This window comes from Ctenopharyngodon idella, chromosome 15 (genome assembly GCF_019924925.1).
Source record: "Ctenopharyngodon idella isolate HZGC_01 chromosome 15, HZGC01, whole genome shotgun sequence".
NCBI classification, from domain to species: domain Eukaryota; kingdom Metazoa; phylum Chordata; class Actinopteri; order Cypriniformes; family Xenocyprididae; genus Ctenopharyngodon; species Ctenopharyngodon idella.
The window spans coordinates 11,894,956-11,922,763 of NC_067234.1; the positions used below are offsets into that span (position 1 = coordinate 11,894,956).

The following is a 27,808-nucleotide window of genomic DNA, read 5'->3' on the forward strand; positions in this document are numbered from 1 at the left end:
TCTCCTCTCTCCATCTGTTTCTGCATGCATCTCTTAAGTTGATCTCAGCTTAAGTTCTCACATTCCTCTCATCTGATTCAGTCTGTTTTCCCCTCTAGGAGGAAGAAGAACTCAGAGAGCTTGAGGTAGATTGATACATGTTTTTTGTTTTTTTTTCCTTTTCTTTATGTTTTTTTGCTCTTACTCTTTTTCTTTCCCCTCTGTGTAGGTTTTTCTTTTCTTTTTTCTGACTGCACGTGATATCTGTTCACTAGCACCTGTGTTGTCAGTCCTCCCATGTCTTGGACCAAATTTAGCATTCAATACATACACTTTTCTTTTCTTTTCTTTTCTTTTCTTTTTTTAACCAAAGTGCCAACAAACAAACAAACATATAAACAAAATAACAATATAGATGAACACATCTTTACACTATATATATATATATCTTTTCTTTTCCAGTCATTCCATCACTCACTTATGTTACAGGAGCTGAAATCACAGAAGTTTTTTTTCTAGTGGCTGTCACTTCTAGGATCTTTATTGTAGAAACACACACACGTATATCCATTCAAACTCTCTTCCACTGCTCATTCTCTTGTAGCTTTACTAGCTCAGAGAACTATCTGGGTGTAGCATAACCTTCTCCTCCCTCAGTACCTGTTTCTTTCACTCTAATACATTGATGCATTCTTCTGTTTTAATACTAAATTCCTTTATCACAGGAGGAAGAGGAACATGCCTCAGAGGTACTCTAGAACATTTTAGCTTGTTTCAGCATGTTGTGGTCTGTGGAGGCCAGGGGCACCGGTGCATGTCATCAGTTGTGTTTGAAATCTTTAAGATTGACTAGATCAGTGGTTTTCAACCAGGTGTCTGGGGCCCACTAGGGGTCCTCAGCACACTTCCAGGGGGGGTCGCAAGTGAGTAAAAAATAAAAACCATGAAAATCATGCAACCCAGTTCCCTGATAAGGGGAACAAGACACTGCATCTTGGTGTTGACGCTATGTGGAACGTCATCAGCGTGACTGGTGACTGAAGCACGTGTAACCACATGGCAATATTCAGTAGTAGATGGCAGTCCATTGCGTCACATGCGGATCACCCATAAAAGTGCGCCTGAATTACACTTCATCAACTCTTTTGTCTCAAGGAGGCGTACAGGCAAGCCTGAGGCATGGCAACGAGATGCAGCATCTTGTATCCCTTCTCAGGGAACCAGGTTGCATACCCAACCTGAAACATTCCCTTTCGAAGTGGAACTTTGTCGCTGCTTCTTGGTGTTGACCAATATTGGGGAAAGTTACTTTTAAAAGTAATGCATTACAATATTACTTCTAAAGAAGTAAGTAGGAAATTCATGCCTGAGCAGTAGAGGCATGCAGGCTGACATTTAATCTGATGTAGCGGTGTCTGACTAGGGTCGAGACGTGGGGTGATGACATGATTGTTTCACAAAATATACAGATTGGCTATACACACGAAAACGCAAGGGTGTCGTTTTCAGATTTATCCACTCTGGGACCCGGTTTCAAAAAATAGCGGTTTTAGGCTTCCAAAACGGCAGATCTATCTGGACGAAAAGCCTATACGATACGACATTTTTGTGTATACAGCTAAACGCATCTCCGTGTGGATGGGCTCTAAAACTACAGTAACCATCATGCTTACACAGCAGAGCATGTGAACCGAGCGGAGTGGTAATATTTCCTCTGGAGCAGATAGTGATTTTCTGAAGATTACGCTCCGCTCGCTCAGAATTTTTCTGAATCAAATTTTCTGAAGAGACTTGATCACTTTTTATGATGAACAGATTTAATTTAGGCTTTTACTCACATGTAAACATTGATCAGCGAACATAAGCAGAAGCTCTACTGAACGTGAATGACACACAAGAACAAACGTCTTCCGGAAGCTCATATGTGCTGTGTAACACATGAGAATGAACCTCATTGGTTACGCAGCACATTTGAGCTTCCAGTAGAGGTTTGTTCTTGTGTGTTATTCACGTTCGACATGAGGATGAGTAATTAATGGCATAATTTTCATTTTGGGGTGAACTAACCCTTTAAAGTCCCCAGTATAATTGGGGGAGAGCAGCATATAATAGAATGGGATGCTATACAGCCTGCCTATAACTCTACTTTACCAAGCTCAAACCCTGACTTCAGTAAAGACATTCTCTAAAGACTCCTTATAGCTAGCTCTTCATCCCTGTGCTACACCATAGTATGCAACAGATAAATAAAGAGGGGTGCCCCACAGGCAATCTACCTCTACTTGTCCGCATTCTTAAATACGGATCATACTAAAGAGTCCTATAGAAGCATTTATTCAAAGGGGAGCATATATCCCTTCAAGACCAAGACCACTTCAAGACCAAACAATAGTTGGGAAGGGAAGTAAACGAATTAGAGGGATACTTGCAGACTGCCCACATAGTTTTGTTTACCCTGCATCAACCCTAAGGAGGCACCTGTCTATAGGGAGCAGGTGAAGGGAGCATGATGTCCTTGGACATACAACCGCTCTCCAAGACCTCGCCAAATGTATAAATGTGCCAGCATGCATAACATAATCAAACACTGCTCACTGCATGACAGAGAGAGTGTAGGGTCTGATAATATGGATACATTCCATCAAACTGCCCACTCGCATCATAACCTCACAGCAATAACAACCTCTTGTGCCCCAGCACCCTCCTCAGAGGGAGAGGGGATCTATTTTCTGATTCCCGACAGCGGTCCTCAGACCCTGTCTCTAGTTATCTCTCGATGGGCCAGGAGATTCAGAGGCTCTAGAAGGCGAATTGGACTGGCACAGGATACATTTCCTGAACGCCACCGACTGCGCCTTCACCTCTCTGAACTTCCCCAACACTGTCTTGACGGAGGTGCCAAAGAGTCCAGAGGGTGAAACCGGAGCATCAAGAAGGAAGTTTTTCTCCTCCTTGATATCCAACAAATTTAACTACAGATGCCTCTCTGAAAATACCATTGCTGCCATCGAATGACCAATATATGTTTCGTGGCACGGAGGGTTAAGTCTGTGTTGCAGCACAGTTCAGCAACAGCTTCAGACAATCCCTACCCCTGATCCAAATCTCTTAGCAGGTCAGCCTGATATGCCTGTAGAACAGCCATTGTGTGCAGGGCACCACCAGTCTGACCCGCTGCCACATATGCCTTGCCAATGAACCGCAAGGTGGTCTGTAATGGTTTAGATGACAAGATCAGAGCCTTCAACAAGGGTGTCTCACTCTGCAAGAGATAGCTAGCCAGTGTCTCTTCTACAGGGAGCCTCTTCACGTATCCCTGCTCACACAATCCCTCCACATTCATATAATTTGTATGTGGAAAAGGAAAGATGTGTGCTGAATATGGCTTCTTCCTTGACATCTCCACCTTAGTGTGAAGATCCAGAAGAAACTGCAGGATTATGGAGGAGGGACCATGATCCAGCAGATCACCTGAGCCAGCAACAAGGATTGAGAAATCTAAATCCCTTTCTCGAATTCCTCAGCCAGCTCAACCTGTGAGCCCCACGATCCGAGTCTCCACGTCGCTGTCGGCAGCAGTGGGAACCAAACCGTGAGGTGCAGATGCTTGTCCTTCATCACTCAAGAAGAGGGCCAAGCATGCGCGGAGCTTCCTCACTGTGAACTTGTCACATTGAACACATCCAGCCCCCTCAAATGCTGAATGTGCGTTCTTCGCACCCAAACAAACAACACAAAGATCATGGGTTCCTCAGGAATCATAAAACAAGGACATGAAGGTACACACTTTCTAAAGCATTTGCTACTTGTTTTCTCCATAGTTTCATCTTTGTTACAATGCGCTACATACAAACAGCTTCTGAAGACAAAAAAGCTTCGCTTGTGGCATCATGGACTGCTATCCGCGATGAATATTGGGGTGTGGTTACACATGCTTCATACACCGGTCATGCTGATGACGTTCCCCATAGCGTCAACACCAAGATGCAGTGTTGTTCCACTTCGAAAGGGAAGCACTGGTATTTATAATCTGGAATGAAATTTATTTTATTATTAATTTCATATTTAATTACTTATAGTTATTTTATTTTATTAATTTACTATATTTTAAATCCTAGTTTCTGTTAATAAAACTTTGAAAGTGAGCAGCCTTGTCAATATAGCAGAAGTATCAGAAATATCTTGAGCGGCCTTCATATATTATCTTTGAGTCAGGGTGAGAACCACTGGACTAGATACTTGCATCTGAATTTTTTGTCCTTTATATTTGTGTCATTGAATTGCTTGATTATTTTCTTACTGTCACAGTGTTTAAAGCTGCTGCAAGCGATTCACTTTTGGAATATCACACATAAAATGTCCCTGTTATTTGCCAGCAGTCAGTGAAATAGGTGCCTGTGGTGTGAAGCAGGGTGGGGCTAAGAGCCGTGGGAGCGGAGGGAGGTCAGTCACTTGCATGTCATACTGGTCTTGTGTCTCATGGAGAAGCCTGAAAAGATAAAAGGACGAGTGACGACAGTGGAAGATGAGAGAGGACCAGGCCACTGGCCTTGTTCTGCTTCTACTGCTCTCAGCCCCATCCTGCTTCATGCAACAGAGCCCTAAATAGTTTTTTTTTTTTTTCTCTTTTGCTCATAGGTCACTTTAGGACTTTTTTTTTAGGGGATTTCTTTGAAGTATCAGAAATGTCTCTCAAATTCCTTAGGAGAAAAAAAACAAGTGATCTGACTTGAAATAGCAGGATGGCTAACATCGCTTACACCAGGTTTAACTTGATCAAACAAATACCACAAAATAAGATACTTTTTAATATTTTTATTGAACACTTTAACAGTTTAACATGTTTGCAATGGTAATTGTTGGGTCAGTGTGTTCAATAAAGACAAAAAGTATTTATTCTAGGTGTTTTGTTCAATCAGACTTTGTTTTTTATTAGATGTACTACCTAACAAGTTTATGAACCTTGTTTTGTCTCTATTTGTTACTGTATTATACAATATCGTTTCAAATTTCTGAAGTTATCAGATCTTTGTTTATTTCATCAGATCTTTGTAATTTATTTAGGTTTTTTTTTTTTTTTCTGATGCTATGGGAACACCCTCCAAGTGTGATGATTGTCTGAAGCCTGTATAGAATCACGCCAGTTTATTGGCTGATGGCACTTGCACCACCCATCAAGGCACACGTCACCTGTGCCTCAAAAGGACATGCTTGCACCATCACCCCACCAATTTCCAATGAAGGAAGCAAAAGCATGACTGAGGAGTATCCTCAGCATCTCGTTCCCTACACAGAGAACCAAGGTTATATACGTAACTGATATGCTCCCTTTCAGTTTTATTAGGTGAGTTCTTCAATCTCTGCAGGACCACAGAAAATCCCATAAAGCGGAAAGGCCTTAGCCACCTTGGTCCATGAATAAAGCAGGAAAACAAAGAATGTCTCTGATAGAAACACCCTGCAAGGGAACATGTTCAGCTGCAATCGCAGCTACATATACCCTGAGTGTAGCCGAAGCTACGCCTGCAAAGAAACACTTTTGAAGGTATGCCAGCACTGATACAACAGGGTAGTGGACTGGGTCCAACTTGCCAAGGCTCCACATCTCTGAATGAGGCTGCCAAATTGTGCCCCGAGCCTGAGAATTAGGTCCAATCTGACTGGAATCTTCCAAGTAGAACCCTCTAAAAGAGATATCAGATCCAAAAACTTAGGACAGCCAAAAAGGAGTCACCAACAACAGACAAACCTATTTCCCCTCACCCTCAAAAGGACCACTGAGAGCAGTCAAATCAGCAGAAAAGCATACAGGCTGGTTCTGGCCTACATTTTCATACTAGGGGACAGAGAGAAGGCGGCACTGGGCTGTTTCACTAGACTCAAACATCCATCTGACCCTCTGCCAGATCACACTCTCAACTTCAGGGTGTAACCTCCACTCTCCGGGCCTTAACCCATGCGTCGAGAGTAGAATTTGCCTCACTAATCTCTACAGGGAGTGAGAACATATTCCCCCTTGACGATTCAGATAAGAGATCGCTGATGTGTTGTCTGTTCTTATCAACATGTGGCAAACCCGAAGGTCCGGAAAGAATTGTTTCAATGCAGAAATACCACTAACACCTCCAGGCAGTTCATATTCCAACGAAGATGGCTACACTTCCAGACCCTGTAGGGTGGGCGGCCCTGATAGATCACACCCCAGCCTACCAGAGAGGCATCCATCATTGCCGATCAGTGCAGATGTGACTCCAGTTTACCCACGGTGTGAGCAACCACGCCCAATAGCTCATTATGGACAGGGATGAAAGACTGCTTGGGAGGAGAATGTCACAAGGCCTGCCAACGAACAGAGTCTGAGGCCACTGTGGCCATTATCATCATCATGCCTGTAGATGAAAGAGATTGTGTCACAAGCTTCTAGGTCATGTGAGAATTCAATTGGATTTACATAGCGCTCCTCCGCTGCCACCACGCGCTTCAGAGAGGGAGAGAGCGAAAAGGAGAAATCCATCAGTTCACTCTTTAAAGCCATTAGCTTGACATCAGAGCCCCAATCGTCTAGCTCACGTGTGCCTCGATGGGCTTCAGACAGTCATCACACCTAGAGGGTGTTCCCACTACTGACACAGCATTGAGTGAACCTATGAAAGGGAAAGTTAGTGCACTTTTAAGTCAAAGGAAATTCAAGAATAAGAAATGATTACAACATTACAATGTCATCATATATCCAGATGACCAAATAATGTCAGGGTTTCAGTTTTTATGCTCCTCCTGTACTTGTCTTTTTTTATGAAATATAAGCATGACTGTTTTGTTTGAAGGACTGCAGGGTGGAGAAAATGCATTGTTCAATGTGCTCCAAAGAGTTTAATGAACCATTGTAAACATGATGTTGATGCATTGAGAACAATTAAGATGTTGAGCAAGACCATCAGCGTGCAATACACAATGATTTGAAAATGTTGCATTGAAATAAGCAGGACATTGGCTCTGCTTCTTCAGGGTGGCATGAATGTCATGGTTGACATTCAGATGGGAAAAAAATGCAGTGAATGGTGTTTAACTGCAGAATTTTCCTATTATCTCAGCATTGGGTCTGAGTGCATTTTCAGAGTCATAACTCTTGAGAATGATAAAGAGGCGTTGAATGGAATGGTAGAGTAGTAGGCCACAAAATGCAAGTCTTAAAGGAATATTCCAAGTTTAGAACAACTTAAGCTCAGTCAACAACATCCCAATTACATGATTTAATAGAAATATTAATGAAAGTGAATAATATATAAGCTGCTTTCTGCTTTTAAACTCTCTGGAAGGCCTTGCTTCTTAGATTTCTATTGTATCATTACTGCATACAGTATTTGTTTAGTTTTATTGTCTGGTATTCAAGATACTTTATAATACTTTAAAAAGACAACAACAAAACTTGTCTTGAAGAAATCGTTTCCTCATACATTGGTATAGCATTTGACTGATACAATATGCTGATGCTGTTTAAAGATAACTAAATTAATAAACTAATGTGTAATCAATGCGCTTTTCAGGTTGATTAATAATTCATTTACATAGATATAACAATTTTGTGCAGACTTCTATTGTTTACAGTACCTCTAAGAGCCAGGTTGCACCAAAATGAATACCAAAACACTTTACAATAAGGTTTCATTAGTTAACATTAGTTAATGAACTAACAATGAACAATACATTTGTTACTGTTTTTATTAATCTTTGTTAATGTTAGTTAATAAAAATACAGTCATTCATTGTTCATGTTAGTTCACAGTGCATTAACTGTTAACAAATACAACATTTGATTTTAATAATGTATTAGTAAATGTTGAAATTAACATTAATTTAGATTAATAAATGCTGTAGAAGTATTGTTCATTCTTAATTCATGTTAACTAAAGAAACCTTACTGTAAAGTGTTACCATGAAACTAAATAACAATGAATAATAATGAAAAATAGAATAGAATTATGGCCAAACACATTATACAGGAAGCACATCTAGGAACAATATGCTATTAACTGTGTGATTGCTGTCATTCACAGGAGGACTAATGTTCTGAAACTGAGGATTTTAGACCTGGATTTTCCCACACAGGTAATACATGCATTTCCTTTGTCTTCTCTGCCACTTGGTGGCGTTGTAGGATACCATTTGCTAGAGTAAAAAAACACAAGCGTACAGGACTAAAGATATTTGTCTGCCTGGTGAACCAAAGACAGTTGATTGCTTAAAAGAAAGATCCTGCCAGTAATGACATAAATGTTTATGGTATCTTAAATCATACCGGCTTAAATTGACTTGTGTTTATTGCATTTGTTTATAAGCATGTTTAAAGGATATCCTTGATATTTACCTCACAGTTTTAAAGTCCTTAAAACTCATCTTTGATCACCAAAATGACATATTTAAACATTTTTTCCTGTGTAAAAAAATTTAAAAAAAGAGGTAACTCTACACCCTTGCCTCATTTAAAATACACGGATCTATGAATATGATAATTAGACCCGCCTCCACTCACTCGCACGAGCTCAGATGAGATCCACTCGTTCAAATTACTGAGGTAAACGCTGCACAATGGTATCGCTCTTTACAACATCGGACACATAACGGTAATTAATATGATTAGCCTTTTGCTTGACTACATTATCAATCAATATAATGCGTTGCTAATGTTACAAAAACCATGTTCACATTCACGAGTCAGACATTCACGAGTCAGACAGCTGCCATCTAACAATCTGTATCCTTACAAACGCTTTCACAACTCAGAACGTCAGTGGAGGAAGGCATATAGTTCATCATAACATCGTAATATACATCATACACCCACCAGATTGCTAAATCTACACGATTTTTCATATCAGCAGAAAAATATTCCGGGATAACCTGGTTTCTCGAGACTCCCCTGCTAGTTCGCTGTTAATGATATGCTAAAGTCTGCCCACACACTGACATGATTGGTTACAAGGTAGTTTGTGACATCAGAAACACCAGCGATTTCGAAACGTGGGATTGAGACTCTTTTTTTCACTTCAGTTTTAAAGAGAAAATACTCAGCAATGGTGTTGACTGATGAATTTGCACATGGTTTGTCTTAAAGAACAACATTAAAAACTTGATTTTCACCACAGGGGGACTTTAAGACATAAGAGTTCATTATACTATGAAAAGATACTGTAACTTTCATAGCTTAAATCTTCCTCCCAAAAGGGTATTTGGTAGCACTTTATAATATTGTTCCATCATTAATGAATAACTACACAGGAACATATGAGTAATGCAGTATTAATATTCTAGTAACTGTTATTAACTAACAAGAAATTCTGATCAACGAATTAATAAGTAATAGTGCTTATTAACTACTTTTTTCATACCTCCCTGAGGACTACTAAGAACTACTACAGGTTCATAATTAATGTGAATAATGCATAATGTAAAAACAATTCTAAAGTGAAGATCTTGTAGCCCACTACTAATGACTAAAGTGTTACTACATCCTTCAAAAATAATTACTAATTACTAATTATTTGGATCAGTATTCTAAAGTGAAATGCATGAAAACTCACTAGTAATGACTGAAGTCATTGTAAACTTTTCAGGTTTTTGTACGGTTCTGAATAGTAATAACTTAAGTGTTACTACATCAGGAACTACTGGTCATCTGGATCAGTATTCTAAAGTGAAGATTATGATAACCCACTAGTAATGACTCAAGTGTTACCAAATCCATCAAAAACCTCAAAAGTTTACAATGTCTTTAGTCATTACTAGAGAGTTTTCGTGCTTTTCACTTTAGAATACTGATCCAAATAATTAGTAATTCCTTCTGAAGGATTTGGTAGCACTTGAGTCATTACTAGTGGGCTACCATGATCTTCACATTAGAATTAATCATACATTATGCATTATTCACATTAGTTATGAGCCTGTATATTGTAGTCATCTGGGAGGTATGACAAAAATCACATTCAACTGAACGCAATAACTTACTAATTTGTTAATCAGAGTTTCTTGTTAGTTAATAGTAGATACTAAAGTGTTAATATTGTGTTACTCATTTGTTTCTGTGTAGTTATTCATTAATGACGAAACAGTATTCTAAAGAGTTACTGAGTATTTATTTATACTATGCATATTGGCCTGGTTTCACAGACAGGGCTTAGATTAAACCAGGATTAGGTCTTAGTTCAATTAGGACAATTAGCTTTTATAAAAGTGCCTTAGAAAAAAAACATTACTGGTGTGCATACTGAGACAATGAAACTGTGACATATTTGAAAGATATCGCAGTGCAAGTTCCTTTCATTTAAGACAGCTCAAACATGCATTTTAGTTTAGGAATAGATTAAACCTTGTCTGTGAAACCGGAGGATTAACTCATAAAAATCAGTGTTCAGAAACTTGGCTCTCCCAGTCACAGTAAGTAATATAAGCAGGATAGATGATTGTATTTCTTCTGGTGTATAACACCAGAAAATCTGTTGACAAGAGTACTGTCAAAGTTCATCAAAGTACTGCTGTTCATTTCACAAGGAAAGAAGGTGTTTTTTTAAAGGTTCAACAGCAAAAATGGGCTGTTTAATTCTAAAAGAGGGTGAAAAGCTGTGAAAAACTGTTTTATAAAAAAAAAAAAAAAAACCTTCACTAATGTTACAAAAGGACCTCAGAAAACTGATTTACTCAGAGAGTAAATAGTAATATATAGTTATTTATAATATAGGAATAATAGCCAGTCATATTCTAAAAATAAAGCACAACAGGGTGATCAGGACTCTGATACAAAGCAAAAGGGATTTATTTTGTGATTATGACCGGCTGGTTGTACATTATCCCACTTATTGATATGTAATATTAAAATTGTAATAGTACTATTTATTTGAGTTAATGTCTTACTGTCTTGAGTCGCAAGGAAGCACCAAATGTAACTTCCAGTATGAAAAGATAGAGACCATGGAGTGACATTAGCATGTTGCTGTCAGATGGTCAAATACAGTTATGGGAGAAATTAACTTTTGTCAAATACACTGCCCTCCAAAAGTTTGGAAACACCCCTGGCAAAGTGTGGTTTTGGACGATATCAGCGAAATCCTTATTATTTTTTGGTGCAAATACATTAAAGTAACTTGACATTATCATTGAAGACCAGCAATAATAATTTTCATTTTGATTACATAATAATGGCAATATATACATGTCAAAGTCAGACATGCCCCTTTGCCAGCTGTGATGCCTGGTTACTGGTTTAAACTTGGCCCAGGTTTGTGAAAGATTTTTGGGTCAGCACACCTTAATAGCTTCAACAATTGATTGCCAATTAAGTTTAAAATACAATGAACCAATTAGAACCCAGTTTAGGTCAGATAGCTGCTAATGGTGGATATTTTGATAAATTGAAAATTAGATTAAGTTTTTTCTATGTATAAACTGTTTATGTAATAAAATATGTTTTCGTAGTTTGTGTTGTCCCTTATCAGTGCAAAATTATCGCAAATTAAAAAGGATTCATGCCAATATTGTCCAAAACCCCACTTTTCTAGGGCATTTCCAAACTTTTGGAGGGCATGCTTTTATCCAAATTAAGTCTGATACTTAACAATTAATTTTGTCATTATAATTATCAGTCATTATATTATGATAAATTACTATTATATTTATTTATTTAATTTATTAATTTAAACTAGATAATTTATTATTATATAAATTTGTACAAAAAATGTATAAATGACCAAAATATATATTTTAATGCACTTACAATGAATACCTCTAGCAGGCAAGGGGGCTGAACCAGTGACTGTGAGGTCAAGAATGACAAAGGTTTACCTATATATATTAATTATGCACAAATAATTTAACATGAACTGTTTTGATGAATACTCCAAGTGATATATTGATGAAATTAATAAGATGCAATATGACAAGTAGAAAAGTTAAACAGTCTTTTAAACAATAGTTTCAGCAGCACATTGGGATGTTAATTTAGGCTGATTTCTTATTACACTGTGATTTGAGAAAGCAATAATTCTCGCTGATCAATTTAAGTGCTCACATGAACTTGATCTAGATTTCTGCCATTGTCTATCACAGTATTTTATTGGTCATTATAAATTATTTATAGGTCATTGAATAAATGCATGGATCAGCATTTGAATGTCAAGCATGGTCAAGTCAAGCCACCTTTATTTATATAGTGCTTTATACAATACAGATTGTATCAAAGCAGCTTTACAGTGATAAACAAGGAAAATAATGATTCAGTGATGCAAACAGAACTCAATTCTGCTGTAAAGCAGCTATAAAAAGACAAACCAACATAGAGTGATTATGATTCCAGGCTGCATCACAAGTCAGATTGTGGATTGATCATTCAGGATATCAGAATATTGTTGGTCTGGCATTAATCTTTTTGCGTTCTGGGTTCTAACCTGCCATAAAATAACTTTATTTCAGTAAATGAAAAGCACATCAGCTCAAGAGCGTAGACACATTTGTGTGCATATTGTTTTGTGATCTCATAGGAACAGATAGATACATCTGAGAGCTGTACGGTAGAGGATATTGCTTCTGTCACTCTCGGACACACTCAGCAAAACATTAAAAATGACACAAACGAAAGAAATGAAAACTACATATTAGATGCACCCTGCCGCAAGCTATTTCATAAAGTGGTGGGGACAAAATTAGCCATGGCAAAAAGTTGTGGGTAAGTTTCTTTGTCCCTAAATAACGGCTGTGATTTAAATTCTCCAAGACACATGCCTGCAACGTTTCTATTATTTTAGTTGAGTTAAATGATTTGTATAGTGCATAATACACAATGTTTCAAAGTAGCTTTAGAGAAAATCATGATATTAATGTTTATATCTTTAACCCTTTCATGCATGAATTATGATAACCTCAGTCAGGATTTTATTCCTGTGTTTTTATAGCTCAGTGTACCAGAGTATGTCGATTTACCCTTATTAGCTGATCATTCTGATTATGTTCAAGATGGACACATTTCTAACAGCTCTCCTCTGAGAAAACCTCAGGTGTTTTCAATCTCATCTGAAATGAGCAGTGTTGGGGGTAACGGATTACAAGTAACATGTATAACGCAATCAGATTACTTTCTGATCTAACGAGTAAAGTAATGCATTAAAAGTAACATGCATTACGTAATCACATTACTTCTTGATGTTACGATTAAAGTAACGCATTACAAGTAACATGCATTACGTAATCAGATTACTTTTTGATGTTACGATTAAAGTAACGCATTACAAGTAAAGTGCATTACGTAATCAGATTACTTTTTGATGTTACGATTAAAGTAACGCATTACAAGTAAAGTGCATTAAGTAATCAGATTACTTTTTGATGTTACAATTAAAGTAACGCATTACAAGTAAAGTGCATTACGTAATCATTACTTCTTGATGTTACGATTAAAGTAACGCATTACAAGTAACGTGCATTACGTAATCAGATTACTTTTTGATGTTACGATTAAAGTAACGCATTACAAGTAACGTGCATTACGTAATCAGATTACTTTTTGATGTTACGATTAAAGTAACGCATTACAAGTAACGTGCATTACGTAATCAGATTACTTTTTGATGTTACGATTAAAGTAACGCATTACAAGTAACGTGCATTACGTAATCAGATTACTTTTTGATGTTACGATTAAAGCAACGCATTACAAGTAACGTGCATTCAGTAAGCAGAATACTTTTTGATGTTACGATTAAAGCAACGTATTATCAGTAACGTGAATTACGTAATCAGATTACTTTTTTGATGTTAATACAAATTACATTCTAATAACACAGGTACATTTATTTAGAGTCAAAAAAGTGATTTTCAAAAACAGCAGTCACAGTAATAGTATGAACTGTAGCTGAAATATAGATATTAATGGATGTTGTCCACTATAGTGGACAGATGATTAATCAGAATTTCCTCCCAATCTAAAATCAATACTTGGAAAATTTAACTGATATGACTCAACAGATATTGTCTCCTAGGATAGAAGGAATCGATGGATATTCCAGAGCAACTTGGCATTTCTGACTGGCCATCGGCCATCTTGGTTTGGAGGGGAAAATAATCGACATACAACGACCTGCCACTTGGTGGCAGTGTATAGGATGATGCACTAGGGTCCACTGTAGAGGTTGATGTGCAACTATGCCATCAAAACCCATGCATATGCAAGAAAATGCTTTTTGAAATAGCTATCCACTGTAGTGACCTCTGTGCATGAAAGGGTTAATATCGTAAACTATATAAGCAATCAAGCGGTTGAAATATGCTATATAGTATATATCTCCCTAGGTGAATATATAATAAAATTTTGCACTGAAAGAAAAAAAATCTAAGTTGACATTTGCTATATAGTATTTATTGCTTTACGTGACTACCGTGGAGGTAGTATATATACACATATATATTGTATATATTACTGTAAATTATATATAGAGCTTTGTGACGATAATTACAATTTCACATTTTGTGATGAAAATCATGTATCCAAGATTTCCTATATAGTATAGTATATGATGTACTATATATCCAACTTTTAATTTATCGCTGGCCAATAATATAGTTTACGTTTTTCAATAATCTAACAATCAAGCAGTAGGTATTTGCTGTATAGTACATACTACTAACGTGAGGGTACTGTATGTATTCGGGTTGGATATACTTAGTGTAGTATAATTTATTTGTTTATTAATTTGAGTTATTAATTCATTATGTGGTGATATTGAGAATTATGAAATTTTGTTCAATTTACAACTGTGGTGTAGTGACAAGCCTAATGACTATTAAGCATAAACACTATAAACACATTTTCCAGTTTGTTTTCTATTATTTTTCATTTTCTTTGTGGCAATCAAGAGCATGACAAATAAGTGCCCCCCACTTATTTGTCATGCTCTTGATTGCCACAAAGAAAATGAAAAATAATAGAAAGATGTGGTGATGTTGAAGAGCAACCTTTAATGCTTCACATTTATGAACGCACAACCTTATACACGCACTTACAATGCACTTTACCTTCCAGCTTGAAGTGACACCCCACTTGCCCTGGAGCCGTCCAAAATCACCCACAAACACCTTCACCTGTGCTTTCCTCAAGCCAAATGTGACACCGCTGCACTGGAGAATATGCACTCAAGACTCCGACTTATAACTGTGCCTTATCCCATTACTGATGAGGCTGCAAAATGCCTTTTTATGCTTAAGTGGCGAGTTCCTTGTGAATTTTAAAGGGATGTCTTTTTTCTTACTGTACATATAGAAGATAGCTTATTCTATAACCTTTGAACTAATATTTTGTGACTAGTTGAGCTGAACCATTTAAATGTGCCAAACCAATACTTACAATACCTCTCAAATTTTGGACACACTTTGCTACAAGGCTAAATGCTAATAAGAAAATCAACTCATAGCAAATTATTAATAGGCTTTATCAACTTCTGGATGGTAGGAGAAAACTCATATGTTGTGTTGTCAAAAGCTCTGCATTCGATCAAATTCATCAGTTACTTAGCCAAGCTAAGCTAGCCATAAGATAAAATTTTGTAGATGCTAACATTGGCAGGTACTTGATATCACATTATACCCAGAATCTATTAATAAAACAGGACAAGGAAAAAGAAAATGATCTAAACGACAATAAAATATGGTTCACGAGTATGAAGACTGACCATAGTTTGTTTGGCTAATAGCATGAAAGAGAATTCAATTTAAAAAGCCAAAATTATCAATATTATTTTTCAGCATAAAGGTCCGTTCACACCAAGAATGATAACTATAACTATAACCATATTTGCTTCCACACCAACAAAAGATAGCAGTCTGTTTATTCTAAGCTCACGCGTTGCGGTTTCAAAGTGTGTGCAACATGTTTTTGCCGTTCTTATTGCATTGCATGGCTTTAACCAGTAGATGTCCTCAGCATGCTATGTTTCGAGTGAATAGCTAGTGTAATCGATCTAATCTAACAGTGAATTTAGCTTAAGAAGTCAATATAGTGGAATAAAAACAACGCCTGGTCTTTTTCACTGCAACGTCAAAGGAAGCAAGACAATGTTGTCGAAACTAGCACTGGATACCTGAGGTCATTTTATGTCACATTGTTCGCTAGCCTGGCATTATGATCTCATCATTAATACTTCTCACCATTTATTCTGAGGGTATGACCGATTGTTTTCCATATATCCATTTTCTTTAAAGTATCCTTGAAAAGGGGATTTGCCTTGTCAAACAGTGGTGGTTTTTTCTGGACCTCGGCGATTAGCTTCTCCGCAACGTCGTCCGCCATTTTAAATGAGCGAGCCCTTAAATTAGAACGGATTCTGATTGGCTGTCAGTGTTTTATCGTTCAACAGCTGGAAAAAAAATTGTTGTGAAAGTGATCCCAACGATATTGTTCCTCTATATCATTATCGTTATAGCTGTGGTGTGGACAGTGCTATTAATTTATATTTAAAACGATTTATAGAACTATATCGTTTTCTTTATAGTTATCATTCTTGGTGTGAACGGGCCTTAAGTCATGTTAATAATTTTGCATATTTCTGGGTCTATACAGCTCATGGTAATAGCCTATTAACAAATGTTTGATCGTCTTACAGTACGATTGGAAATTGCCTAAACAGTTTTAGCTAATTGAATATGAAATGAGGGCTAAGGATATTTAAGGATATTTTTGTTTACTTTTGTACAATTAATATTTTCTTTACTTCTTGTAGGTCTCTACTTGATTTACAATTAAAAATTTTGGGCCCTCAGGCAAAAAAAAAAAAAAAAAAAACTGTTTATAACCCACTGAGTTAAAATATAATGGTTTTGATTTGTTTGATATTTTTTGTAACTACATAATCGACATGCTTCTATTTCTCTTATATTACCCTCAATTATGGAAAATAGTAATAATAAAGACTGAGTAGGTGTGTGCAAAACTTGTACTGCATGTAGTTGACTGTACATGTATAATGCTTCAAAGATGGTTACAACCACAGCTGAAGTTAAAATTAGACAATAACACTGTAAAAGGGCATAGGTCATAATTACCTCCTTTTCCAGTCTATTGTGTCTGATTTCAGTCTGAATATGTAACGTCAGTTCCTGCGGGAAGCCATTTTCTGTAGTCATTTGGCAGTTATAATGCACTTTGTATGTAGACAGAAATGAATGGTTGGAAATACCCTTCTTTGCCATTAAAGAGTGAGTTTTAAGGGCGCTGTCTGCTTCATTATGTTCTATTCTTGAAACATTGTGTGTATTTAAAGAGCAGAAATGTTCAACCAGGGTGGTGCCAATTCAATAAACAGGATGTGACCTTAAAGAGATTCCCTAGAGATAGTGAATGGAAGACAAGGAGGTTTTCACATGCTCACTTTTGACTTAACAATAGCAGCAAATTTTAGGCCGTCACTAAAATATTCACAGCAGCCCATGAGTCACTGGTGAAGATTTGCAGTGGTCAGTTCAAGGCTAAAACGGCTGTTTTGCTTTCAGTAATATTTAACTGGCTAGTTTTGGCCACATCCCACAGTAGTCCCACAAACTGCTATTATATTGACTGTGGGAAACATGATCTCTGTTCCAGCTCTCTGGAATTCTGGATAACCCATCCTGGAATACTTAAGGTAAGAATACAGCAGCAGGATTTGTCACTCAGATGTGAATGTGTTTGGCACATGTACAATAAACCTTTTGATTAGTAGTATTTTATAAGTTGGACAAATGTGGGTCACAAGTGTGAATGGTGACCCATTTCAATATTTTAAGGTCAAACAATATCTTGTTCATGTTGTCATGTTCGTGTTATTAGACTTATGCCTTACAATGTGAGAAAAATGTTCACCGTCCCACATTTAGTTTGTTTGTTTTTCTTCTTTTTCTTTTTTACAGAAACGAGCATATAGATTGTGTTCGAGTGAATCTTACAAAACCAGATAACTCAAAAGAGAAAAATAAGAATTTATAATTTGCACAAAGAAAACGAAGGCTTTTTAGGGCTTTTATTTTATTTTACCTTTTTGCTTGAAGTCCTGCAGCATGAAAATAATTTTTACAAACATTTCACATAGCTTTTCAGTTAACTTGAGCTCATTAGAAAAATTACATGTATAATATTAACTGAAAATTTTATGAGTGTAGCATCTGACAACCTGTGATATTGATTATAAAATATAGTTAAATATATATTAAACATATGTACAGACAAATGATTAAATATATAAATATATATTTCCATAAGAATACATAATTCAGTCAAATTCATTTGATTTATTTGAATAGTATGAGAAATGGTATCCATCTTGACCACATTTCGCATCACTTTTATGTACAGCGCTGCAACATTAACAGTGTGCGGCTCATGTTGTAAACAAGGTTAAAAATGTCACTGCAATTTTATATTTTGTGGCAATTGCAAATATTTTCTCCACTGTGTCCTTGCTGTGCAGAACAATGGCCTGACTGTTTCTCTGGCAATATGCATGGACACATCCTCCAGCTGTGTCTAATCCAAGGTGAGTGTGTCATCTGCTAAGTAAAGGTGTGTGTTTATCCAACTACATGACTTTGCTTCCAAGAAAATTTGCTGTAGGATTAAAGTGGCATGTACATTAATACAGAATATTAGCCATTTATGTTATCTAATGGATTGAACCACATTACAGGGCTTCTACTGTATGAACTGAGGATAGATAGATAGATAGATAGATAGATAGAAAGAAAGAAAGAAAGAAAGAATATCTTGGGTTATTTTTTCTAACCAAGTCCTGGGTTCAGCTTTTTGGGGCATTTTTTTTGGGTTATTTTTCCAGTGTTTGGGTAGTTTTTGCGTTACCCAGATCCTGGGTCAGATGTAATAACCCAGTGGTTGGGTAGGTTTTGCGTTACCCAGCTTCTGGGTCAGACATAACCCAGGGCTTGAGTTATTTATCGCGGGCTTTTTGCGCCCTCTTCAGGAGAGAGCAGTGCAGCTCCGTCAAATTGGTGCCTATCTTCGGTAAAATACAGGTTTGTCTGTGTATGTTTTATTTTGTCTAAAAATTTGTTATTGTTCTGTATATCGTTTCATTTTATACAAAGCAGCATACAGGGGCGCGATGTCAGTCGCTTAAACGAGTATCGCGTTGGTCTTTTCGCGTGATGGAAACGACTGATGCTTTGCATAAAATTGTATGATTTTATTCAAAAAGATCCAGAATTTAAATACTTAGGATGTTAAAATATGTTCTCAGAATTGTCCACTGATTATATATGGACAGGTTATGGAGTCAGTTACAGCATTTTTCGGCTATGAGTGAAACGCAGGCGGCGGTCTAAAGTTAGCAGTTCCCCGGCCGAACGCGAGTCATTTCCGGCACGAGTAAAAAAAAGTAAAAAACAAAACCTAGTATTATAGTAAAAAGGAATCAACCCATTATGCTGGGTAAAATTAACCCAACATGTGTTCTGTCCTATATTTACCCAGCCCTTAGGTTGAAAACAATCCAAATTGTGTTGTTTTTAACCCAGTGTTTTTTAGAGTGATAGATGATAGACAGACAGATGATAGATTTTTTTTTTCCTAATTACAATCTAAGTACGTCAACATGTTTGTCTTTATGCCAAAAGAATTTTAATTCAGAAATGTAAAAGATGTTTATCAAAGAAATGGATATATTGGATATATTTTTGGAATACGTAATACATCTGAACACTGAGAATGTGTGTCATGTAATTTATTAAATCGTGTCTCTCCTCTTCACAGCTGTAGCCTCTTTTATCCATCTAGAACCCAAGAACGCCACTGTGTTGCGAGGCAGTGAGGTCCACTTTAACTGCAGCACTGATGAATCCTGGGATGTCATGACGTGGCTGTTGGGTGGAAGGACAATCCTCTCTATCTCTGTGGAGCATGGTCCTCTGGGCAGAGATGAGGGAGTGTCGACAGTCAATCACTCCATGTCATCTGTCTCAGTGTGGGAGTTAGTTCTGATGAACGCCTCTTTCAGCCCTACAGTTCAAGAGGTCACATGTGAACTGCTGCCTACGAAACTCGGCAGATCATCATCGGACCTGTTTGTACAAGGTATGACATCTTTTGTTGAGCACATCTACTTGTGCCAGTGCTGTTACTGCCACTGGGTGTAAACCATATAAGAATGTGCCACCATCAATATTCATCTACATATATATTGAAGGTTCTTAAACTATTACCTCAAATCGTAAATATAACACACAATCAAAAGCACTATATTTGAACAGCAATTTCTGGTAGTATTTCAATCTTCTTTAGGAGCTTTTAATTTGATTTTTATTTGAAATTGAACTGACAATTTAAATCAATTGATTTAAATCAAAGATCTGACAAAAAAAGTGCAAGATTGAAACGGTGTTTGATTTTACATAAAATGTACAGTTTTTCTCAATAGCTTTGGCACATCTTTTGAAACAGTCTTAACATTCTCTGAACTGTAAGATCAATTGTCACAAATCAGGGGCCGTATTCACAAAACATCTTAAGGCTAAAAATAGCTCCCAACTTGCCGATTTAGGAGAAATTATGGCGTGTCAATCCTAATTTTAGGACTCTTAAATTTTTGCTCTAAGAGTATTTCACAAAGCATTCTAGCGCTAAAACTAGCTCCTAAATCTGTGAAACATTAGGAGTAGTCAAGAGGACTCCTAAGTCACTAAGACCAAATCACAAACAGTCCTAATCCACCTAAAAACACTGAACACCATTGAGGCAATAGCGACAGAGACTTAGGTGCTGAACCTTTTCTTTCATAAATGCAGTACATATTTTGATTTATAGATTTGAATCTACGATAAGACGGCAAAAATAAATCTTTAATAAATAAATAAATAATGTCTGATAACCTGTGGCAGTTGTTTTCACAAGTTCACACTTACAAATGATCGAATAGAGCAAAAAAAAACTATTACAAGTGTATTTGGCGTGATGTCCAAGGGATCGAGGGCTCCGAGCTTGGAATTTATTTAGCCCAGTTCTCCCCCTAATCAGCCGAGTGTGAGGAACGGTGTGGCGGAGGGATGCAGGAAACTGTCGAGGTAACACACATATATATATATATATATATATATATATATATATATATACCTGTATATATACCTCCACTAGAGCTGATTAGATAGACGGTGTGAACGCACTCCTCCCAAACTTTGCATCATTTATCGCTTGAATTCTGCATTCTCTCAAGACGCAGACATGTGAGAGGCTGACAATTAGCTGAAAATACTAGTTTAATTAGGCTATAATTATTATTATTTTTTTTTTGAACTTTTATTTTATCAAGTGCAGTCATACAGTATGTCACAAATGAACTTTTTGATGGTACGGTATTGATGGTACAATAAAGTATCAAAGGCAAGTCCACAAATAGAATATCAGTCCATAGATGTCTTCCATCCTAACAATAATATATGTGAGGTAAGATCCTTATCTCTGCAATACCACATATACATTTTGTAAATAATACAGTAATTTTTACAATGCAAATGACCATTGATAAATAAATGATAAATAAATAAGTAAATAAAATAATAATAGAAGTAAGAAAAATATAGTCTGCATAATAGTCATATCAAATGAAAATGTTGGGCAATGGAAGACCATTTATTTAGGTATACATCTGCTTTCAGTTGTAATAATACTGTTGTATGCTCCATGTTATAAACGTCTTGGATTCTTTCCCTCCATTGTGCAACCGTTGGAGGGTGTGGCTTCAGCCAGGAGGCTGTGATTACCTTATTCGCTATTAAAAGAAGGACTCTCAGCAAACATGTTTGGCTATTCTCTTCAAGGTCAGCTGGCAGTACCCCTAGCACAAAGTATAATGGTTCAAGAGGTAGATCTATACAGAGACATTTTTTTATTTCTTTTTGTACATTTTGCCAGTATTCTGATATCTTTGGGCAGTCCCAAAATATATGCGTGTGGTCTCCCACCAAGCCACAACCCCTCCAACAACCGTCTGAAGTGTTGCTCCATTTTGATGTTATGAATGGAGTCCTAAAATATCTCATTTTAATTTTCCATCCAAATTCCTTCCAGTTAGGACTACTGGTTACCCTGTGTCCTTGACTGCATGAAGTCTCCCACTGCTTATTTGTAATTATTGTGTTCATTTCTAATTCCCATTTTTCTTTAATATCTAAATTATTTTCTGTAAATTCTTCCCGCAATATTTTGTAAATATGTGAAATGAATTTTGACTTCACTATTCCTTCTGTTATTGATATGAAGAAGTGTTCTATTTTTGTTGGTAGAGAGCAGAGCTTTTCCCATTCTTGATGATTTTGGAGGTAATGTCTAATTTGTAAGTACCTGAAGAAATCTTGATTTGGTAAATCATATTTCTCTTTGAGCTGTTCAAATGTTTTCAAGACTACTCCGTCAAACAGCCGGTCCAAAACCACTAGACCAGGCTATAATTATTTAATTAGGCTTGGCCTACATTTTAAAACCGTTATTTGAATATGGCAACATTTTTATTAAAAAATCTTTATTTGAATATGGCAACATTTGTATTTTAAAATCTTTATTTTAATATGGAAACATGATACCTAATTCTACAATATTTCTATGATTAAATCGCTGACAGAGACTCCTCCCCCATCAGCCAATCACTGTGTGCATAGTTAGTAAGTGTGTTGACATCATCCAGAGCAACGAGGTCAACCCCACTCTTACTCTTAGCTTAAGACTTCTCTCGATTCCTTACTAAAAGTTGGTCTCAGCAAGTTTGTGAATAGGTTTTAAGAGAAAACTCTTAGCTAAGAACTTTTACTGCTATTTAGGAGAACTCTTAGTGGTAAGATAAAATGTTTTGTGAATACGGCCCCAGAACTCTATTGCATGTCTGCAAAATGTAGTAACTCACCCAAAACATTTCATTCATGCTTCAAAACCTAGTTATGTCTCAGTAAATTGACCAATGTCACCAAAATAAAAAGTGTTTTTGTCATCGTGTGAGCCACACTGGTCAAAATATTTAGATGTTTTTTCACCATAAAGTATTTGTTATATACAAATTTCACGTGTTTTCTACATTTAGTTGACACTGTCATTTTTGTTGAGCTGAATGCTCTTGTGTCTCACACTGGGCTTTTTACAGATTTCAGCAGTAGGTAAACATTTACTAGGAAAAGTCAATACTGTAGTACACGAAAAGAAAAAGACATTTGTTCACACTTCATATAAGGTGTCCTTATCTACTATGCACTTACATAAAAAAAAAAAAAAAAAAAAAAAAATTGTGTTCATATTGTATTGCAAAACACGATATGGGTAAGGTTAGGGACATGTTTGGTGGTATGGGTAGGTTTATGGGTAGTTTAAGGGGTAAGGGAAGATCGATAGTGTAATTATAGATTTAATTAGGCTACAGCTGTAATTGTATACAGATATTTTAAAAAAAATATATAAGTACAATATAAAAACATGTATGTATACAATAAGTGCATTGTATCAAATGATTCATTTAAATACATAGTAGTTATAGACACTTTTTTTTTTTTTTTTTTTTTTTTTTTTTTTTTACAATTGCTAACAAGCGTTTGCCAATACTTAAAGTACTTTTTCTAAACTCTTAACACAGCAACACACCTACATCACACAATTTGCCAAATAGTTAATTTTCTGGCCAAACCACATTTTTTTAAAAATAAATACAAACTTTACATTTCAAAATGCTAAAAACTTTTTTCTACATATACTAACTCTATCAAAACACAGCAAACCTGATTCAAAATCGAGTCGTTCCGTCAAAACATAGCACTAGTTTTCGACCCAACATGAACATATAATCAGTCATAACACAATGACTGTCAAAATACTTCAACAGTTGATGGCATCATGGAAACTGCTTTATTTATCATGTTTCACTTCTAATCTGTGAATTCTTGGCAACATACTATCTAAAAGTGAACGAGGCATTACTTTATAGAATCAATGTACAGTAGAAAAAAAAAATAAAGTAACAGAATTGCTCAGGGCAGCCACTGGTCAAATGAGTCCCCTATGCAGAGCTTCAGTTGCCCCCTTGGTTGAAATCTCTTTCTGGGGGTGGTGTGGTGTTGATGTTGCCCTCATAGAGGGTGGGATGGTGTCCCCCTTGGTAGTTAGTTCCCTACGCAGACCACATATTCTCTGTGGAACAGTGGTAGTGGAATCGTTGTAGTAAAAGCTTTACAGGAAAACATGAAATTGCTGCCACTGATCAACAACAAATCCAACATACATGGCCAGCTTTTTTTTTCTGCCACAGAATAAAAAAGTTTTAAAAGGTAATTGTGACTTTTATCTCACAATTCTGACTTTTTTTCTCAGAATTGTGAAATATAAACTAGGAATTGAAAGAAAAAAGTCAGAATTGTGAGATAAAAAGACACAATTACCTTTTTTATTTTCTGTGCATGGCAGAAATAAGATTTCATAGGTTTGTCATGTGTAAGAGGGAAAACCATAGAGATGCACGATCCAGCACACATTCTTACTCCTCTCCCATACCTCGTCTTCTCTCTTGTCCTGATCCAACTACTCCTCTCCTCCTTCATCTATTCCTCTCCCTCCCCCAAACATTATTTTTTTTCCTCTATCTCTCTCTGCTCCTCTGAGTTGTTCTGCATCCACACTGAACAAATCTGATTCAAAGAGTCCTATTTTACTGTATGTCCATGTAATGGAAAGAACTTCAATACCTAACTATGCCACCATCGGAAAAAAAAAGAATAAGCTCTATATATATATATATATATATATATATATATATATATATATATATATATATATATAATTTGTTCACTGTTAGTTGTAACAAGTGTTTTTGTGTAATTTAAGTGCTGTGTATGTTGATGCAAGGGAGAGAGAGTTTATGAATAAGACTTTAATGTGCACTTTTTGTACTGTTTTATTCAGCTCTTATGGTGATTTTCCGGAGTGAAAACGGATGCCTCATCTTTTGTGTGATGTAAAATAAACATTATAAAACTCATCAGTAAAGTTTTGGCCATCATTTGGACGGGTCCGCTACAACAGGCTTGTACTAATAGTGGGTAAAAGCAAGATGACAACATAATTTATAACCATAATTAAACTAAACTATACCTGTTCTATCTCCATGCAGCAAATATCTGGCTCTGTAGGCATTATTGTCTGACTCTGGTTCGAAATGAACACTGCTGCCAACAGTTTCGGATATTTTTAGTGCTTGAGATTGTCCTGTTTTGTTGTTGCATGAGCTCCACCCTCTTGAAAGCAGGCAGCATTTAAAGGGACACACACAAAAATGGCTTGTTTTTGCTTACACCCAAAAACTGGCTATTTTTTAACATGCTATAAAGAATATCTGTGGGGTATTTTGAGCTAAAACTTCATATACTCTGGAGACATCAGAGTACTTATTTTACATCTTGTAAAAAGAGGCATAATAGGTGCCCTTTAAGCATTTTAGAAACATGTTAATTGACTGCATATTGTGTGAAAACAGCATGAATTGTGGTAATGGTATGGTCACAACAGACAGATGTTGTGCTAATTGTGTTTAGAGTTTTGAAAATAAATGTGACTATAGATTGGACAAAAGGATGTTAGCAATTGTAAAAAACTGTAGTTATTGTGCAAACTGTAGACAGTTGTACTTACTCTTTTACACACATGCCAAAACACATGCAATCTGCTTATATCAATAAGAAATTCAAATCTGATGTGAACAAGGAATCATCTGTTCAGAGATCTGAACTTAATGTTTTGAGAAAAAAAAAATCTAATTTGAGAATTGAGCCAAAGCGATTATTTAGCAATAATTAGTAAAGATTTCAATTTTAGTGTGTTGAATTTTTTATAATGTTGAATGAGGCCATGCGAATTGGCTGATATTTCTATGAAACACTAACATTTAAAAATAAAGTAAAATTTATTTAAAAAGTTTCATTTCTTATTGTATCATTAGTCATGTGAATAATGACACATTCCCTGAGAATGACTTGTGTATCAACGAGAAAAAAAATACTTATATGAGCAAAAACAAATCTCCACCAACCATTCAGCAACTCTTTTGCTCCATAATGATGATGAAATGAAGATATTCTTGTTCACACTTTGGTTATGTGTTGATATAAAGGCCAGAGCCTTCTGCATGCAGAGAAGCTGTCAGTTTTTATACGAGATGGCTGATTTAGGAGTGAGCATCGACTAAGGTGTTTTTCATGCGGGGGAATTTATTTGCTGCTGGCCGAAGTGAGGACTGCTGCTCTGGCAGTTTTGACGGAGCATGTGACATTGTCGATGCCAGAGCAAAGGCTCTTGGGATTGGAATCGATTGGGGACCATTAAAAATACCTACTGCAAAGCCACTCTACCGAGCGGTAAACAGAGACAGAAAGCATTGCTCGACTCTAATCTTAGATTCAGGGGCCATCAGCGCCCATCTGGTCCACCCATTTCTCATCCTAAACTGTCATTCTAATGGGAACCAAAAATGACAGTCATATTGCTTCTTACTGCTGTAGAAACAGACTACTACTCTCAGTTCTTAAGTTATAAAAATAAATTATATTATATGAATACTATGTTACACTACAAAAAGTTTTATTTAAGCAGTATTTTTTTTCAGTAAAAATATAAAAACATCCTAAACAAAGACATTATAGGCCAATTCTCATTAACTAAAATAAAACATAAAATAATTAAACCGATTTCATTTCAGCTAGTTTCTCATTTTCTTGTTCTGGGTTTGAGTTTTATTTGAGTTGTGTTCTTGTTTGATTGTCTTTGTTTCCAGTTCAGTTTCCTTTGTCCTTGTTCATTGGTTACCATGGTTTTTGATTTGCCCTCATTTGTCACACCTGTGTCTAGTTAATTCTCGTTTAGTCCCTAGTGTTTCTTTGTGAATATATAGCCTTCATTTTCAGTTCTTGTCTTTTCTCATTGTTACTTTGGTGGTTGTTCTGTGTATTGTGTTTTGTTTCCTAGAGGATAAAGCACATAAGAATGGAACTTGTGGGAATGAGTAAAGTTATGTGCAATACCCACAATCCTGTGTTAAAATTATTTATATATTCAGGATTAATAAGTTATATATATATGAGTAAATGATGACAGAATTGTAATTTTTGGGTGAACTATACCTTTAATTGTTTTTTATTAATATGGATAATTATAATTTTTTTTAATGAAATGATACTCTAAATAAGAAACTAAAACTGCCAGTAGGTGGCGGTAAATGTCTAAATGAGTAAAGCCCAAAGTATGCTTAGTTTTTTTTTTTTTTTTATGCGGATGCTCTCAGTCGAACGCACAGCCTTCATTTGACTTCATATACTTAATTTGACTCGTACGCAGACACAGGTGTTCGACGCATGCACAGTTTTGAGCAATCTCTCTCCATGAGTCACAACCCATGTCAAAATCTTTGAACTGTTTAACCCCCTCATCTATGTAGGCCTCCATTGTTGCTGTAGCTTGCATGTGTTCCGCTCTGTTCTGTTTTATGCAGTTTTTCTTTGACTACCTTGTGGATAAAATAATTACTGCAAAAAAAAAAATTAAATGTGCATGTGCGACCTGTTCGTACAAAGTATGCGCAGTTAAAAAAAGTACAGCGGTGCGCATACAGTACTCTTCTGATGATGAAATTTGCATCACGTGCACTATATGCGTAAAAAGTGAAGTATACTTTGGGCTTAAGTCATTGAGTCATACATTCATTCGATTCATTCAAACGGATGATTAATTCAGGAAAGAAGTAAATGGCTCTCTTCATGAATTGGTCATTGAATCATTGGTTCCTCGCGGATTCAT

The 27,808-nt window shown here is 36.3% G+C and overlaps 2 protein-coding genes across 13 annotated transcripts in view; both read left to right on the forward strand.

The window, feature by feature from the left end:
- The window catches only part of sh3bgr (SH3 domain binding glutamate-rich protein), a 32,331-nt gene extending 15,112 nt beyond the window's left edge, over positions 1–17,219 (forward strand). For 8 of the 11 annotated variants that reach the window (XM_051864087.1, XM_051864088.1, XM_051864089.1 and 5 more), the window contains 4 exons: positions 99–125; positions 705–728; positions 8,034–8,085; positions 15,041–17,219. In XM_051864087.1, the coding sequence (XP_051720047.1) occupies positions 99–125; positions 705–728; positions 8,034–8,042 (60 nt within the window). In that variant the 3' untranslated portion in view covers positions 8,043–8,085; positions 15,041–17,219. The remainder of the gene's footprint in view (positions 1–98; positions 126–704; positions 729–8,033; positions 8,086–15,040) is intronic. The other 3 variants (XM_051864090.1, XM_051864098.1, XM_051864093.1) reach the window with 2 other exon arrangements.
- Positions 17,220–17,459: 240 nt separating this feature from the next.
- igsf5b (immunoglobulin superfamily, member 5b) overlaps positions 17,460–27,808 on the forward strand; it is a 32,075-nt gene continuing 21,726 nt past the window's right edge. The window contains exons 1-3 of one of the 2 annotated variants that reach the window (XM_051864078.1): positions 17,460–17,633; positions 18,456–18,521; positions 19,775–20,071. In XM_051864078.1, coding sequence (XP_051720038.1) covers positions 18,485–18,521; positions 19,775–20,071 — 334 coding nt within the window. In that variant the 5' untranslated portion in view covers positions 17,460–17,633; positions 18,456–18,484. Of the gene's footprint in view, positions 17,634–18,455; positions 18,522–19,750; positions 20,072–27,808 lie in introns of both variants that reach the window. The other variant, XM_051864077.1, reaches the window with a different exon arrangement.